The sequence below is a fragment of the Mytilus edulis genome, chromosome 9 (genome assembly GCF_963676685.1).
Source record: "Mytilus edulis chromosome 9, xbMytEdul2.2, whole genome shotgun sequence".
NCBI lineage: Eukaryota > Metazoa > Mollusca > Bivalvia > Mytilida > Mytilidae > Mytilus > Mytilus edulis.
In genome coordinates, this window is record NC_092352.1 from 13,739,299 (window position 1) to 13,757,502 (window position 18,204).

General features: G+C 31.9%; 1 protein-coding gene across 4 annotated transcripts; it reads left to right on the forward strand.

The window, feature by feature from the left end:
- Positions 1 to 7,842: 7,842 nt before the first annotated feature.
- Positions 7,843 to 15,528, forward strand: LOC139487663 (noggin-2-like). Of its 4 annotated transcripts, XR_011655852.1 has the most exons (3): positions 7,843 to 8,031; positions 11,611 to 11,809; positions 14,514 to 15,528. XR_011655852.1 is itself a non-coding variant. In XM_071272619.1 (2 exons), exon 2 carries the CDS (start codon positions 14,532 to 14,534, stop codon positions 15,321 to 15,323), a length of 792 nt encoding a protein of 263 aa, XP_071128720.1. In that variant the 5' UTR covers positions 8,012 to 8,031; positions 14,514 to 14,531; the 3' UTR covers positions 15,324 to 15,528. The 4 variants fall into 4 exon arrangements, 3 of the variants coding, with proteins under 3 accessions (XP_071128720.1, XP_071128717.1, XP_071128718.1); XM_071272619.1 differs by lacking the exon at positions 11,611 to 11,809 and having other exon boundaries at positions 8,012 to 8,031; XM_071272616.1 differs by lacking the exon at positions 7,843 to 8,031 and having other exon boundaries at positions 11,675 to 11,809.
- The last annotated feature ends 2,676 nt before the right edge of the window (positions 15,529 to 18,204 follow it).

Sequence of the window (18,204 nt, forward strand, 5' to 3'; positions counted from 1 at the left end):
ACATAATAAATTATATATTTTTGGTATTTGACGCCCACGAATATGCCATACTTTTTTGAACTTCAAGTAAAATAACAAAATTGTCTTGATGGTATTAGAACAGAATGATATGAATGTACAACATGTACTTTGATTTGGAAGTATGTACTAAAACACTATGATTTTCTGGCTTCACATCACTATATCCAACGTATTTCAGTCATTTTTGTGTTTATTTAATCACCGAGGTATTTTCAAATGTTATTTGAACTATTAAGAATATATCTAGGATTGAAGGACAAAATAAACTTTGTATAGAAGCAGCAGTAAAAGATAGGCTTCACGAAGGTACAAATAACGTTGATTTTGTATTCACATTGTGTCATGATCAAATTTATTCGTTCAGTGTATGCTCACTTGTGTTAATATGTGTTTTGATTGAGTTAGGCATTTCAATTGATATTTTATAGTGTGTCTTTCTGTGGTGTGATGTTACACTATTGTTTCGGGTAAGGGGGAAGGTTGGTTAAATTGTTATACGATGATGACTGATGTTCCCATATTTTGACTATTTTATTGATTGTGACTGTTTATTTAACGCATCATGTAAATGTAACGGAATTTGATGAGACTGTTATTAAAGTGAGAGGGTTAGCGCTATAGAACCAGGTACGACATAATGACAAACACTGGTTCAATAATGACATAAGACGTGAAATTCGAATCCGAGACAGATTAAGAAAAAAAGCGATTAAATATAATTGTGAAAATAATATTATGAAGTACAAAAAACAACGAAATAAGGTAAATAATATGAAAAAAATCGCCAAAGAAAATTTTGAAACAAATTTGGACTGCCTAATATCAAAACAACCCTCAAACTCAAAAACGTATTGGAAATTAATGAAAACGTTAATTAAATCCAAAAAAGGTTCAGAAACCATACCCCCTCTCCAAAATATTATAAATGATAATGAACTGAATGATACTGTATATGAAGATGAGGAGAAATGTAATTTGTTGAACAAATATTTTAGTATGATTTCAAAATTAGATGAGGATCATGTTGATTTGCCCGAATTTGATACAAAAACTAATAGTAAGTTTTCAGATATTCAAGTAAATATAAAAGAAATAATAGATATTATTCAGATATTAGATCCAAACAAAGCATCTGGTCCTGATGTGATCAGTCATAAGATGCTAAAGCTGTGTCCAGAAAAGGTAGCAGTTCCACTTCATATTATATTTAATAAATCCTTAAGAGAGGGAATATACCCAACTAGCTGGAAGATAGCAAATCTGATACCCATTTTCAAAAAGGGAGATTCATCCTTGCCATCAAATTATAGACCGATATCCTTAATTAGTTGTGTAGGAAAAGTTATGGAAAGAGTAGTGTTTAAGCACTTATACAATCATTTAAAAGCTAATAAATTAATTTATGAGTATCAATCAGGATTCCTCCCTAAAAATTCAACTGTTCATCAACTCTTAGAAATATATAATTGCATATTAAACTCTTTGGAAAAAAAAGATATAAATTGTTTTGTATTCTGTGACTTCTCTAAAGCTTTTGACAAAGTTTGGCATAGGTGTCTTATATATAAAATGAAAGCTTATGGTGTTGACGGAAACGTATTGAATTGGTTTCAGGATTATCTACACGACAGAAAACAGAGAGTAGTATTAAATAACTCGTCTTCTTCCTTCTGTAATGTCTCAGCTGGTGTCCCCCAGGGATCAGTTCTGGGCCCTCTTCTCTTTGTCTTATATATTAATGATATTGCTGATAAGCTTACTTCACTGTGTCGGCTATTTGCTGACGACACATCATTCAACTATTCTGGTGACGATGGAGAACAGATTAGATCTGTTATTGATCGCGACTTGAAAGAGCTGGATGTTTGGTCTTCTAAATGGCTTATGTCATTCAACCCAGATAAAACCGAAATTATGATTTTTTCAAATATTGAGACTCCAGACCTCAGCTTTTCCTTAAATGGTAAAAATATACCTTTAAGTACATCTCATAAGCACCTGGGAGTTAATTTCAGTAGTGACGCAAAATGGAACAATCATATTGAAAGTATAATTACAAGTGTAAAGAAACACTTAAATGTTTTACGTAAACTTAAATATCGATTATCTCGAAATAATTTAGAAAAACTATACTTAGTTTTTATTAGACCCATTTTCGAATATGCCACGGAAGTGTGGGATAATTGTGGAATAGGCTACTCAAATAAATTAGAAAATTTACAATTGGAGGCCGCAAGAATAGTAACAGGTCTACCAATATTTACAAAAACTGAAACTTTATATTCTGAGGTTGGCTGGGAATCTCTTTTTGAAAGAAGAAGAAGAAGAAAATTACAGATGTTTTATAACATGAACCAAAAGCATTCACCAGAATATCTATGTAATCTTGTACCTCCTTGTGTACAAAGTACAACCAACTACCCGTTGCGAAATGGTCAAGATATTATTGTTCCATTTTGTAGACTTTCCCTTACTACTGAATCGTTTATTCCCTCTACTATACGTGAATGGAATAAACTTGATCCAAAAATTCGCAGTGTCGACTCTATTTCTAAATTTAAGAAAGAATTAAAAAACGATAGTCTAGTATGTAAAATTGAAACGTTTTATTTGTACGGCCCAAGGAAATTAAATATTATCTTAACGCAATTGCGATGTTCCGCTTCATCCTTAAACAATGACCTATTTAGAGCTAACATTATAAATGATCCCTCTTGTCATTGTGGGTCCGATATTGAGGATGTCTACCATTACTTTTTCGTTTGCCCAAAATACACATTATGTAGGAAAAACTTATTCGATAACCTTAACTGGCTATCTGAAAACTTTGTTTTAGATACAAAACTATTAATTTGCGGACACTTGGAACTTTCGAACGAACAAAATATTCAAATTTTCAAACATGTTCAGAATTACATAAAAAGGTCAAACAGATTTCTTATGCCTTGATAGAGCGTTATTATTGCTGACACAGGACGTCATCGTTACCATCAATCCACAAGTCATCGTCACAGAAGTATACGATTTTTCAAACTTTCTTTTTCCTTTTTTACTTTGTCTCCTCTTTGTTCACCTATGAAAGCTAGTATTATATTGTATAAACTGTTTGTTTTATATGCATGTCCATTATATTATACTATTATTGTAACTTTATATTGTACTATGGAGAAGACTTCATAAGTATGATTTACTTGTGTCTAATCCATTTTGCTTTAATTCAGCAAATAAAATATGTTTAAACTTAAACATAGAACCAGGTTTAATCCACCATTTTCTACATTTGAAAATGCCTGTACCAAGTCAGGAATATGACAGTTCTTGTCCATTCGTTTTTGATGCGTTTTGTTTTTTGATTTTGCCATGTGATTATGGACTTTCCAAATTGATTTTCCTCTGAGTTCAGTATTTTTGTGATTTTACTTTTTGGTACCTAAATTTTTTTTTACCCCACTGCAATTGTTCGCACCTGTCCCTAGTCAGGAACCTGATGTTCAGTATTTGTCTTTTGTTGATGTGGTTTATAAGTGTTTATCGTTTCTTTTACAGATTATACCGTTTGTTTTCCCGTTTGAATGGTTTTACACTAGTAATGTTTGGGGCCTTTTATAGCTTGCTGTTCGGTGTAATCCGAGGCTCCGTGTTGAAGACCGTACTTTGACCTACAATGTTTTTTCTTTTACAAATTGTGACATGGATGGAGAAATGTCTTATTGACACTCATACCACATATTCTTAAATATAAATATATATGTTTTTCAACAATTATGTATATTAACTAATTATAGATACCAGGATTAAACTTTGTACATACGCCAGACGCGCGTTTCGTATTATATTGTTTTTAATTCTGCAATGTTAACCCAAATAAACTATGGCGTAAATAAAGTAATTTCCATATTACTATTCGCTCAAGATAGAATATGAAAATCATGGATCTTTATGTGGCATAATTGCCAACAAGACAACATTTCACCAGACACAAAATGACGTACAAAATGTATAAGTTAGCAACTATAGGTCAACTTATGGTAATCAACAATGAGCAAAACCCATATCGCATAGTGAGCTATATAAGGTCCCGATGTGACATATGTTAAAAAAGATTCAATCTAGAAACCTAAAGGCCAGATTTATGCACAAAAAAAAACCCCCAAAAAAAACAAAAAAAATACAATATACAGAATAAAAGAAGAACCACCGAATCAGGGGCTCTTGACTTCGAACAGACACATATAAAATGTGCCGGGGTTAAACATGTATGCAGGCGCACACCTGACCAGGAATAGTGGTGTAACAACAAACTATAAAAATCAGTTGAAAAGGGCTGGACTCTCAGATCGACAAAAACATCAATTTATAAAAGACCTTAGAGTACTTGCAGTTATTGATTTTTAAATATTTTTTTTTAAATAAAGGTTACAACTTAACATTTTTTTGTTTGAGTAAATCTTTTTTTTTTTACATGATAAGGTTAAATGACTGTAGATGCAATTGCTGGTGAATGCTTTTATAGACTCAACAGTCACCCATAACAATGTTCAGTGGTAGACCGTTCCAGGATTTTATTGATCAGTGAAAGAATGATTGCTGGATGCAGGATTGAATATATATTAGTAAGTGGTTAGATTAATTTGGTTTAATAGATCGTTTTGCAGTCATTTTTAGATTTAATAACCAAATATGCATTTGTCTCGTATACACAAAGGCGTATTGTGGAATTTAAGACAACTAGTATATCATTTATGTAAAATAAATACGGACTTGGCTCAAGAACAGAACATTGGGGTACTCCAAATTTTCCATGTATTGATTGTTTTCAAGTCGCGATGATGGTTTTTCAGTGATCTCATTGAAATTGACTATTGAAATCATTTGATTTCTCTGCTTCGTGTCTTTTAAAACTCGCCATTCTGTTTAAGTAATATAATTCCACAATAACAGCCAGTTATTACATTCAGGTGAAAATATTAGGTAAATAAATGCTTAGAACTCTTACGTAAGTTGACTAACACATTGATTCAAGTCTTTCATTTGCTAAACCGTGATGTAATGTCTCACTCGAGTATACACGCATACTGGTATTAAGTAATCTTTTTAAGTACTTACGGAAAGAGATGGATGTATCATGGTGTTGTAGAATCATTGATAAAAGTCGTGTTTCTTTTGGCAGGGTCCATAAATAGAGGGTTTGCTCAAAAGGGAGTTTTATTTAATTTTAAGAGGCATAGATAGAACCATAATTTAGGTTTCAAATTGTTTAGAAATCTGAATACCTCTATTTAAATTCTGATTTCTGTAACGAACCTTACTGAATAAAAATAACAAACTACAGCTCAACTATTTCACTTTTTAATACTAAAAATCCTTTATTGATATTAATTAATGCTGTGTAAAAGATACAATATGTATGTTAACTTTGTACAAATTTTAATTTGTCCAAAAATTGCTAAATTTGACTTCTAAATTTTACATAGGACATATGATCAGATGGGGGCCTTTTAAAAATTTTGAAACACCAATCATAAGTGCCAGGAAGCGTGTGATATCTGGCCAACTGATTTGAGCCTATTATCTTACCAAGGAGGTTATATTAGTCTAATATAACCTCCTTGATCTTACCAAGAAAACTAAACGTAAATTATCAGAACTTGCTATGTGGGATACTGTGATTATCATTATACCAGTAGTGTCCCAACCGTTACTCGAAATATCTTATCCTGTTATGCATAATCTGGAGATTTTGGTTATCGCATTTGAAAAGCCGTATCAATTTTAACAGGTCATGAATTCAAATTGAAGCTATTAAAACAAATGTTTATGTTGAGTGTGGTGATTGAGTACTGGAGGGGGAAAAGAAAGTACATTCATTTCTTACACTATTTGGTGTATATATATAAATATTTGCATACGCCTAGACTTTGTAATTCGGTTTTCATTCTCATATATATCTTTCGATTTCGCGCCTTTTCTCTTGTCGAGAAAAGTTCACTGATCAGATCGACATGTATAGTTTGCATTCGTGATATATCATTAAATAGAGTTATCTCTTTTTCTGATTGAACATTTTTGTATTTCCTATATTTTTTCAGAGCTTTGGAGACCATGATATACAGAATTGTCATAATTTATTATTTAAAAACTGATAAGTGCCATTTCTCATCCCACATTGCTTTTTGTTTTATTTACGCATTATTAAGTGAATCTTTATGTTCGTATGAGCATAGCGAAGGAGAACACATAATGATATACAACTGACCAATTACCTACAAAATTTTACAAAAGATCGAAAAAATGTGGAAGTATTTTTTCAAATACTTTCTTCGACTATTGTGTGCCGCACATCGTCTGTTTGTTTAAGAGTGATGACCCGTCACTGAATACTTTCTATAATATCATAACTTACATATTTAATATTCAATGTTCAGAAAACGAAGATTAACAAAATACGAACTTATTTCCCCCGCCCGACATTAAAAATACAATTTGCGTATTTCACACAACCCTGCAAAATAAGGCTTTAAATAAGGAAGAAACAATATACTTCAAGACAATTTTTGTCATATAGAAATAAAATATACATGTAAATGTAAATGAAATGTTGCATACATTCAAATAAAATTGAGAAAGGAAATGGGGAATGTGTCACTGCGACAACAACCCGACCATAGAGCAGACAACAGCCGAAGGCCACCAATGGGTCTTCAATGTAGCGAGAAACTCCCGCATCTGTAGGTGTCCTTCAGCTGGCCCCTTAAAAAATATGTATACTAGTACAGTGACAATGGACGTCATACTAAACTCCGAATTATACACAAGAAACTAAAATCAAAAATAATACAAGACTAACAAAGGCCAGAGGCTCCTGACCTGGGACAGGCGCAAAATTGCGGCGGGGTTAAACATGTTTATGAGATCTCAACCCTCCCCCTATACCTCTAGCCAATGTAGAAAAGTAAACGCATAACAATAAGTTTGTTTTCAAAATGTTGCATATATGATTATAATTATAAGGTAATATTTTAATCGAAAGGAAAGTAAACAAATAAATTAGAAAAAAGCATGTTAACACAAATTACAGTTTAGTTTATGATTATTTTTTAGCAAAAGAATGTTCATATATATACGTTTACACATACAAATTTGTAAAGAGGCCACGAGGGTAATGTTCTGACGTTTTATGAGTAGAAAATGAAACTGATAAAATATATTTTACATATTTTATCCGCCAGCCATTCATTAGAAAAGTGAGTAATTCGTGGAAGTAAGGATGCAAATGAAAAAGAAATATTAAACTTCACGGCACGTGTTTCATATGGAAATAAAAACTTTATGTAAATTTGGATGAAAAATTGCATAAATTCAATTTTTTTTTAAACATACAAGTCTGGTAAATATACAAGATAACATCTTAATTGAAAAAATAAACAAAAAACGCAAGAGATTTGTACACCAAGTTCATATTTCATTTAAAAAAAGAAACGACGAATGCTTGATTTTAATTCGTGTATACATAGTACTTGTAACGAAGCCATGAGTTATTAATATAAGACATTTACGTTTTGTTCATATAATGGATAAGCCATAATATGCATGCAATGCTTGCCATAGTACGAGAAGCAAGCAACAACTACCCCTACTGTCTTTTATACCTTTATAAGATACACGAAGATAAAAAGTCTTTGTAATATTTTGGTCACACCAACTCGTCCATACCTTAAAACGAACTTCATTAACCCAATTCTATTCTTTTGTTGTCTAAAATTTACAAAGTCTGCCATAAGTAGTAGAACAGAAGGAGGTTTATCCTTATTTATACCGAGTGCAGTTAGTCAGGAAATGGTATACGGACGAGATAAACAAAACACAAGTGGATTAAATGCACAAACAAAAACACAAGTGGATTATATATATGCACAAAGTAATAACACTGAATGTTGGTTATATCCATAAGCAACTGAAGGCTGCTGAAAACTAGTATTCGGTGTGACATGAAAGCGTAACAAAAATAAGGTATGACATATATTTAAAAGTTGACATTTAAAGTACTTTTTTTATACACAACTAACATGTAATAATAAAAAAATATAAAACAAAGAGGTATTGAACATTTTGAAAAAAGTATGCATTTGTAAAGCTTCTACTTTAATTATTTTTTCTTCACTATAAAATCTGACAATGAATAAAAAAAAAACACGCAGAAACAAACAGCAATTATATCTTATAATCGACACAGAAAAAGGTTTGTACCAATTCAGTATTGTTAACGGTAACTGAAGTGTCCTTTACTTTGTATTGTCGTGTTTTTGGAGGACGATCTTATCTTGCTGCATACTGGATATTTGCACATGCTGTTACTGCTTAGTTCTTATTCAGTAGTTTAATGATCTCGTATATGTTTTGGTGGGCAATAGTCGTCTTTTTGTACCGGTCTACAATGTGGTTGGTGGTGCGTGGTCATTCGATCGAGTAGCAGTTTCATGAAAAGTTTTATCCCCTAACCCAAAACTCTGACAGGTCAGAAAAAGTTATTGTATTAGACACAATGTCAGTTTAGTCAATATCTTAAGATTGAGGAATAAAGTTGGGAGCAGAACATTGTTGTGTTGTTATTGTGTCAAGGTTAGCTACACTTAACAGTTGCAGTTATGTGTTAGAATTCATTGTACAAATAAGCAAAATAAGTTTTAAGTGCACATATTTTATATTTGATTCCTTTTTTTTTCAAAGTTTAAACTACAATAGTAAATGTTGTTGATATTTTGTTAAAATGTTGAAGATTTCTGTATATTTTGTTGAACATATTTTTGTCAAATTCAATGCATTTGTCTGGTAAATATTTAAGATATTTTCTTAAAATACCACATGATTTGTTATACATACTTCCTTTAATTTAATAGTAGATTTAGTATGTTGTCTGTCTAGCAATTCAATAGATATATATGTTATTGTTTAAACAAACAACAACAAAGCAGCATGTGTTTTTGTAAACCTGCAATCAACAGTTGGCAAATTATGGTTTTACGTTGTCCGGCGTCTTTCTGGAAGCCTACATTTTATAAGATATCTATTACTCAATTGCCAACAAAATAAATAAAGTATATGTTAGGTGATGTTTAAGAAAATAGTTTAATTATTAGAGAAAAGATCGTATTATTGAAAACTTTGTATTGCACTTGAAATCCCTTTTTTCTAATAAAAAAAATACTTGAATACGGAAAATAATATACAAACTTAAAATAAAAAAATAAATAAAATAAAATAAAAAACAAAACAAAACAAAACAAAGTGGAAACAAATAAATGAAATAAGTTGAATTTATAGACGTCTTTTTAAATTATACCTATATGAACTGTTAAAAAAAGAGTAAATGTGCTTGTGAACATGACTTGGGGGAGAAACCTTTTAGCCCGAAAAAAATCGCCTTTCGTTCTACAACCCATTTGCGCCACTAGGTTTCATAGTACTTAGTTTCAAAGAGTTTGCACCTAAAATGTTGTGTACGATGACAATAATTTGTTGTGAATTTCATTTCAATTTTACACCGAATATGATTAACAGCTGATTTAGCTGATTTGGATAAAAATCTAAAAATTCAAAATAAAAGCAAGTGACGACACCACTCCAATTTATTCCATAAAGTATTGTACTTAAGAAACCGTATAATTTGTTCAAGACTAAGATATCTATTATGAAAGTAATTGATTGTTGGTTCCTTAATGTCCAGTGGCAAATATTACTGCATGTTCAGAACGAGTACAAACTAAAAATACATACAATAGGAAAGTCATGTATATTTGAGGTCGATAAAGATGAAAGGTGGGAAATTTGTAATGCCACTTAAAAATAAAGGTAAAATGAGTAGATACTAAAGGTGTGACTTGCATAAGGCCATATACGAGCCACTTAAATTGTTATTGCAAGGTGCTTAACGTGCAGGTAGCGTGGTTTTACCGCCGGTCGGAAGAAGACCAAGAGTGGCCATATTTCTATAATGTAACTAATAATATATGTCCTTATACATATGACCTCGGTGGCAAAATTTTCTATTCAAAATAACATAAAAAATGTGGTGCAAACTGTTAAATAACTCGCTACGCTCGTTATACATTGTGTATCACATTTTTTATGTTATTTTGAATAGACTGAAAAAAATATTACAGTGACATTCCTTAAAAGGTCAAATCAAAGGTTTCATTTGGATGTTATTTTCGTTCCCGTACTTTTTTGTTGATATCTTTTATCATTGTTCCGTCAGGAAGACAACTCGGAAGGAAACGACAGAAATCTACAAAGTGTAAAATAGAAAGTATTTAACATTTAATACAAAAAAGCACATATGAACCAAATTAGAATTGCACAATGAACACAGAAAAAAAACTGTACAAAAATCAGTGTTGAACATTTAGCACAGAAACAGATATCTATGTGGCAAAGTTTAACACAAAATTCTTTAAAAAAAAAGAAACACATTTATATTCTCATTTATAAAAAAATGAAAATAAGAACAACTTAATTTTATATTTCCCTTTTATCGTTTTGTTTTGAATAAACATTGAACGACAAAATTTCTTTCTATGTGATCGTTTTAATTTTCTGACGTCAGACACGCGAATCAATGAATTTGTTTTTAACTTAATAGATGCTTTTGTGCTTTTTTGTAAAATTGTTTGTTTTGACAGTGACTGCTATACCCATATTTTGACTATTTTATTTACTAGATCTATGTCTTTTGTTCACGCATCGTTGTAAATATAACGGAATTTGATGAGACTCGTACAAGTGAGAGGTGTAGCGCTATAAAACCAGTTTCAATACACCATTTTCTACATTTCAAAATGCCTGTACCAAGTCAGGAATTTGACAGTTGACTTGTTATCCATTCGTTTGATGTGTTTTGTCATTTGATTTTGCCATGTGATTAGGGACTTTCCGATTGGATTTTCCTTTGAGTTCAGAATTTTGTGATTTTACTTTTTTTTTTTATAGCTGACTGTGTGCTATGTTTACTTATTCTTTTAAGCCGTAAGGTGGCCTGTGTAGTTGGTAATTTCTGTCTCATTTTGGTCTCGTGTGGAGGGTTGTCTCATTGGCAATTTAACCACATCTTCGTGTCGTTATATATACTGTATGGGTTTTGCTCATTGCTGAAGGTCGTGAGGTGTCCGATAATGCTAACTACCACTTCAATTTACGTCTGGTGAATTTTCCTCGGAGTTCAGTATTTTTGTGATTTTACCTTTTCGCTTATTTTGGTCTACTTCTCGATCTGTTATTTATCAATATATGATTTTATTGCACTGAATATCATTGTAAATTTGGCTACACTGCTTAATTCAATGTATGCTCTTTTTTTACTTACTTGTATGTTGCATATTGCACGTTTCTTCTTTAAGTGTCAATTAAAGTACAATATGTTCGTGTGAGGAGTTCGATATATCAATTAATAACAAGGATATACCTTTTTAGTCGAAAGTATTTGACCAAGAAAAACAACAGTTTAAACCATATCAAATTTTCGCACATTCCATTCTTTTCAATAACGATCAATCTACAATTAAGTAGTTAGAAAATTGATTATTTTATACTAAGGTGACTTATGTTGCTGTCTTCAATTGCTCAGAAGAACAGATCAACAGATAAGATACGGCTAATCAATAGAACAAAAGCGCGTGATAATCAGTTACGCTATGAAGTAGTACTTGGCAGTGATATATCAACAACCAGACGCAAACCCTTCACAGTTCGATAGGTTGACGCAAGCCAGTGTTAAATAGCTGGTAAATTAAAGGTACAATACTTCTTAAATTATGTAATTGTTACGGAACATCTTAAACTGAACAGGTAAGGAGAAATTGCTTTTTTCGAAATTACAAAACATACACATTATTTTAAATTTTAAAATACAAGGACAATTTATGTTGACACTACTAGGGTAATTTGCCACATACTTCTCTCTTAAATATAATTTCATAACATTATTTTTTTTTCTCTCTTTATGTATAAATATATTTATGTTTGACCAACTAACATTTTTAGAAAATAGTTGCTATTTAATATTTGAAATTTTTTGCAGAAGCGACTATAAATGTTTTAAGTAATTATAAACAGTATAATAGTGCATACAACCATCGTTTTTTGTTGTAAAACTGTATATATATATATATGAGATTGGTAAAGTCAAAATAGTCATTCTTAACTAACGTGGCATATATACAGTAACTATTTGGACACTAAGGAATGCATAATAACAAAAGAAGAAAAACAAAACTCTTTTACTGTCACAATTACGTAAATGTAAAATATACTACACCACTTAACACTGATAATAGAAAGGCAACTTGTATATTACTGAAGAATTAATAACATATTATTCATATTTTTCCCTCAGAAAAACAAAATTAATGAAAAAATTGGTGCTGCTTAAAAAAAAAGGATGACCATGTAAAAACATTACATCAGATGCATTAGTTATCATGGTTTCTGTTATATACAAGTGTAAACATAAACATCCAGCAAAGACAACGCAATTGGTCTCCTAATAAAGCTGTGCTCCATGAACGTAACAATCATTTGTGAAATGTGAATCACTATATTTTCAAATCTCAAGAACGTACATGACCAACCTCTTCTCATATAGTTGCTGAATTACCTTGCAGAAATGTAAGGTTTTTTTCTTATTTATCTGAAGAGCAGTTTGAACAGCGGTATACTACTGTTGGCTTTATTTTTTCTCATTTAGTAAAGATCTGCATATTATCAGCCAATATTCTGTAGTCGATATCAATATCAATGCTTTACAAAGGATGCAAGAACTATTTTTTTTTAATATTTGGAACCGCCACTAACTATAAAAGATAAAACAAAAAACGTCCCCTCCAAGAAAAAACCCAGAAATGGCGACCATGAACGGGTATTTTTCAAGGGTCGTCGTGAACAGGAATTGAAACATTCAGATAAATTTTTTCAAAAGAAACGGGTAAATATTATTTTTTCATTTTATTAGAAAAACTTATAAAAAATAATTATTTTTAATTGAAAAAATAAAACTATAAGTCGTGGTTGCGAACGAAATAATATTAATACAGAGAAAGGATATTTTAAAGATAAAAAGCTTGAAAGCACTTGTACCTTCGACCTCTGATTTATCTGAAGAGCATTTTATTTATCTGATGTAGAAAAATTATCTTCATTATGTAACATTGCACACTAAATCAACTTGACTTGTTATATTCTATTATAGCTAAAGTGATAAATGTCTGATATTGAGTACATTAATCTATGGTTAAAGCTTTGTTATTTCTATTTCATTATCAAGTCGTGTATCCCTAATCTTTTAAGTTTTTGTATCCAGGTATTATACATATCCGTTGCACGCTACCATCATTTTAACCAGTTGTAATATTATTTCTTGACATTTTCGCGTAAAACGGTCGATGTTGAGAAACATCAACGTTTTACTCGAACTCGTGTCAAAAATACACAGGAATTAAAAAAATAATTAGGGAATCACTTTTACGTGCACTTCAGAAAGATGTCGCTATAGACTGGTTGACTTGCTCTTTTCTATTTGGCTTTAAGACTTATTATTTAAAAGTCATTTGCTTAAGGTTTTGTCGAAACTTGAACGTGTGGTCGAAACTATTTCATGTAAATTTAAATTGAAATGAAAAAATAAATAAAATATATTCAATTCTTTGAAGTTGACCGACCGGGATTTTGGGCTTGAAATTACCCTGTGATAGATAATAGTGTTGAAACAAACCACTAATAAACATAATGTTGTTGTATAGGCAATTTTACGTGCCTAGAACTCGCCTTTCAAGAGGCATTAGTAACGAACGCAGAACTCTGTCCTCGTATTTATACATCCAAAAACAGCGAAACTTGCGCTCTATTGTATCATGGGTTTTACAACTGGATGGGAGAATTTCAGGTGATCACATATCTTTATATTCCTGTTAGCTTTTTGGATTCAGACTTGCCGCTTTGTATGCATCTTTCTTTTTCTACTTTCATCAGATACTAGTTGAAGATTTCCGTGTTCAATTTAAAGCAGTTCAGAAACCTCGACGAGATTTTATATAATGGTCATCATGTTTGCCGCCAACGAACCCCTTTGTGTATTTAATGCATGGGTTCTTTCGCATACTTTTTTTTAAACACGTGGAATCGAATTTAAAATCGTCCTAATTCCTACAAGACGGGGCTGCGTATTTATATATCCCCCACACCCAGACAGATGATCCACTCTACCAAGGGTTTAATTGACACAACAGAAATTATCTAAAGGGTGACCATGGTTATGTGTACCCCGGTTAAAATTTGGTTAATTGATTTAAATAGTCAAACTTTCTATTGTCAGCGGACACGACACATGATTGTCGAGCATAACACATTAGAGCTACATGCAAAGTCACATATAAATCTGTACACCAAAACCTATTGAACTTAGAATAGCTTTATTTTTTTAATATTCTTATTTTTTTTTTCAGTTAACAAAATATGTAAAAATGAAGACTATGTTGGACCTGAAAGTTATAATTCCTCTCTTAATGTTGTCTGACATTGTATTGTCATATCAAACATTTAAATATGGAGACCTCCTTGGTACGGATTTCTTTTCTAATAAAATACCCCGAGAGGATCGAAGAAATCGACGTAAGAATAAATTGAACAATGCGATAAACGAAGAGATTCCCGGATTTATGAGGTATGCTCCAAAACAGCAAGATTTGAAATTAAAGCGTTTAATAAAGAAACTTGGTGATGATTTCAATGATAAATGGATGTCAATTGAACGTCCAATTGATGCTGATCAAAGTGAAGTGAGAATTTCAGATTCAGAAATCATTGACGAAAAACTCATGAAAGACGTTGAAACACTTAATATGACCTTAACAGACAGTGACAATGCTGTTGCCAATATTTCTGATCACACCTTAGATTTATTCAAACGATGGCTTCTGCTTCACGGAACGTGCAATATTCATTTTGTATATATCGACATTGGAAGCATGTTTTGGCCGCGTTGGATACGTAAAGGCATCTGTACGACAGAAGTGTCATGCTCGTGGCCTCCTGGTATGTCTTGTCTTCCTACAGAGGGCGAGGTCATACGCATTCTCCGTTGGAATTGTCGGAGGGGAAAGAGAAAACATAAAAAGGGACGACGAAACAAACAAAAATACAGTAACGCCGTGAAAGATTTAAGGAAAAGAAGGCGTGACCGATATGGAGGAATGAGATGTAAATGGCTTAAAATTCCGTATGCTGTCAACAGTAAATGTGTCTGTTCTTGTTGAATGGCTCATATTCATGTTGCAGGGCACCTCCAATTCATCATCTAACAATTAAATGTTCCCGAGGTCTTCTTATACTCAACAAACTAATATACCATTAACACATTTCATTGTAGAATTATGTGTACATTGTTTTTTATTTCAAGTGTATATTACATTTGAATACATTGTTCCCTTTATGTAAATACAAAAACAAGATAAATAACTTTTGGTTAAATGTATGTGCGTGTTATTCTTAATATACAACTAATTTAGTAATTTATAGGACACAACTTGAAACAACCAAAGGGAGATAAATTCTGATAAAAACAACTTTTCGTTTTTTTAAAGTTGTGTGCAGAATTTAAACAAATATCACTCACGGTATGTCGATGGAACTGCACAAGAGAGCAACCTCATTCACGATGTCTATCCATACAAGTTACCATAATAAAGTAAATTAAGGCAACAGTATACCGCTGTTCAAAAGTCATAAATCGGTTGAAAGAAAACAAAATCCGGGTTACAAACTAAAACCGAGGGAAACACATCAACTTCAAGAGGAAAACAACAAAATAACAGAACACAGAAGTGTAACAAAAAAAAACCCAACATGCATACATGTAAAACCGAACTATTAGATAACAACAGCTATATTCCTGTAAAGTACTAAGTCAGGAATATGACAGTTGTTATCCATTCGTTTTATGTGTTTGAGCTTTTGATTTTTCCATTTGATTAGGGACATTCCTATTAAAATATCATTGGAGTTCAGTATTTTTGTAATTTAAATTTTTGGTACATGACATTTTAAGATGCACAGAAGCAAAATGTATCGATGTCCTAGGAAATGTGAAGAAATGAAGAACAGATGACTAGACTAGGAGACCACATGTGAAATTGTAAAATGTGTATCGACTTGAAATAATTGCATGCAAGTCAGTAGCCCCGAAGCAATTTTTTCAAGTCGATACAAATTTTACAGTTTCAGATTTGATCTTCTAGTCTCCAAGTCTTCACTTTGTCATTTTTTTTTATAATTTTTTTTTTAATTCAGATTGTTTTCTTTTTATTTTAACTTTTTCTTAAGAGGCCTACAAAGTGATCTCGTTCTCGTGCTCGAATAGGGTCTAGTCTTTATTTAGACCCGGGAACACCGAATGCTTAGCACATGTACTACTTTTTTTGTAGAAAATAAGTTTGCAACTGTTACATTCTAAAGTTTCATGAAATTATACTTACATGGTAGATACACCTCGGTTTTCTTCACAAGGAATACGGCGTCGAATAACGCGAAACAAGAATTTCTTAGGATTCACGACTTATATAACATGAGCAACACGACGGGTGCCACATGTAGAGAAGGATCTACTTACCCTTCAGGAGCACCTGAGATCACCTCCAGTTTTTGGTGGGATTCGTTTTGCTTAGTCTTTAGTTTTTGATGTTGTGTCTTGTGAACTATTATTTGTTTCTTTCTTTTTTAGCCATGGCGTTGTCAGTTTATTTTCGATCTATAAGTTTGACTGTCCCTCTGGTATTTTTCGACCTTCTAATGCAATTGGCTTTCAATGGATTTTTTCATCGTAACTTTACCTTTATTCACCGAGTAAGGGAAGAATTAATTCATACAAGCCTTATGCAATTAATACTGCAATGTTACAAGAAAGACATCATATTTTATGATGAACATGTTTAAGGCTTTACTAAAACAACTAAGTTTCCTAGTGCTTGCACTGCTACAATTTATGTATCATTAGAAATGCATTGATTAAGAAAAAAAATCACAGGTTAAGCTACATAAATTTTTTCTTTTAAACGGAGTTTAATGTATACATGTATTGCTGTGTATTTGTGTCACAAACAATGATTCACCCTGCACATTTTGGCGCTTGTCCAAAACCAGGAACATCTGACCAATGTTTGACTAGTGTGACTAGTATTTCGTAGCATGCATTTCGCTGAGCAAGTATACGAGCGGCGAACGGTACCAAAGAGGACATTTAAAATCAAGGTCGAAATTAAACTGCCTACTCTTAGGCTTAAATAGTAAAAACCAATAGACAGACAACAGTACATAACAAAAAACACGGTGCTCCGGAAGGGTAAACAGATTCTGCTCTACATGTGTCACCCGTCGTGTTTTTCATGAAAGTACAAACCCGGTGATAAGTTTGATTTGGTAGGTCACATTCGATGAAAAGGGGACGGAATTGGTTTGACCTGCCATAAGGTAGCAAGACATAGTTAGGAAAAAACTTAAAATTGACACTCACAATTTTTAAACACCCTCTTTCATTTCTTTTTAACAAATGAGGCTTAATACTTGTGTTATGCATGTGTATATTTATGGAAAGAGAATCTTCTATAGATTTGATTTCCAATAGTTACAATGGTGAAATATAATCTCTTTTTGGTGAAACCATGGCAACAATCTGAATTTGTTTGATATTCAATTAGAGTGATATCTTTCCTGAAACCATAGACATTTATCTATAAAGAGGTTCCAAAGAAAAATTTCAATTTATTAGAGTGATATCTTTATAACTAAAACCATATACATTTATCTATCAAGAGGTAAAAAAAAATGTTATATGCATTTCTGTTCGTTTTTCCATAAAAATTGAATTGAAATGATCGAGCGTCAAATCTTTGTTGAAACATACTACAATAATTTCTGGACCTATGGCCGGTACGAATAAGAAAAATGCGGACTGTCAAGCAGAAAAATGGTCTATAAAACATGCTAAAAGCAATCTAAATGTTCATATAAACCCACTTCGACGGCTTTATCATTCTTTAACTATCTAAAAATCATTGTTATTGTACAAAAACTTTCATATTAAAAAAAATCCACATAGCCATAATAAGAAACTAAACTTCTAACTGTGTTTTGCTACCTAAA

Coding starts and splice junctions, on each gene's coding strand:
- LOC139487663 (XM_071272619.1), top strand. CDS start 14,532: ATGAAGACTATGTTGGACCTGAAAGTTATAATTCCTCTCTTAATGTTG.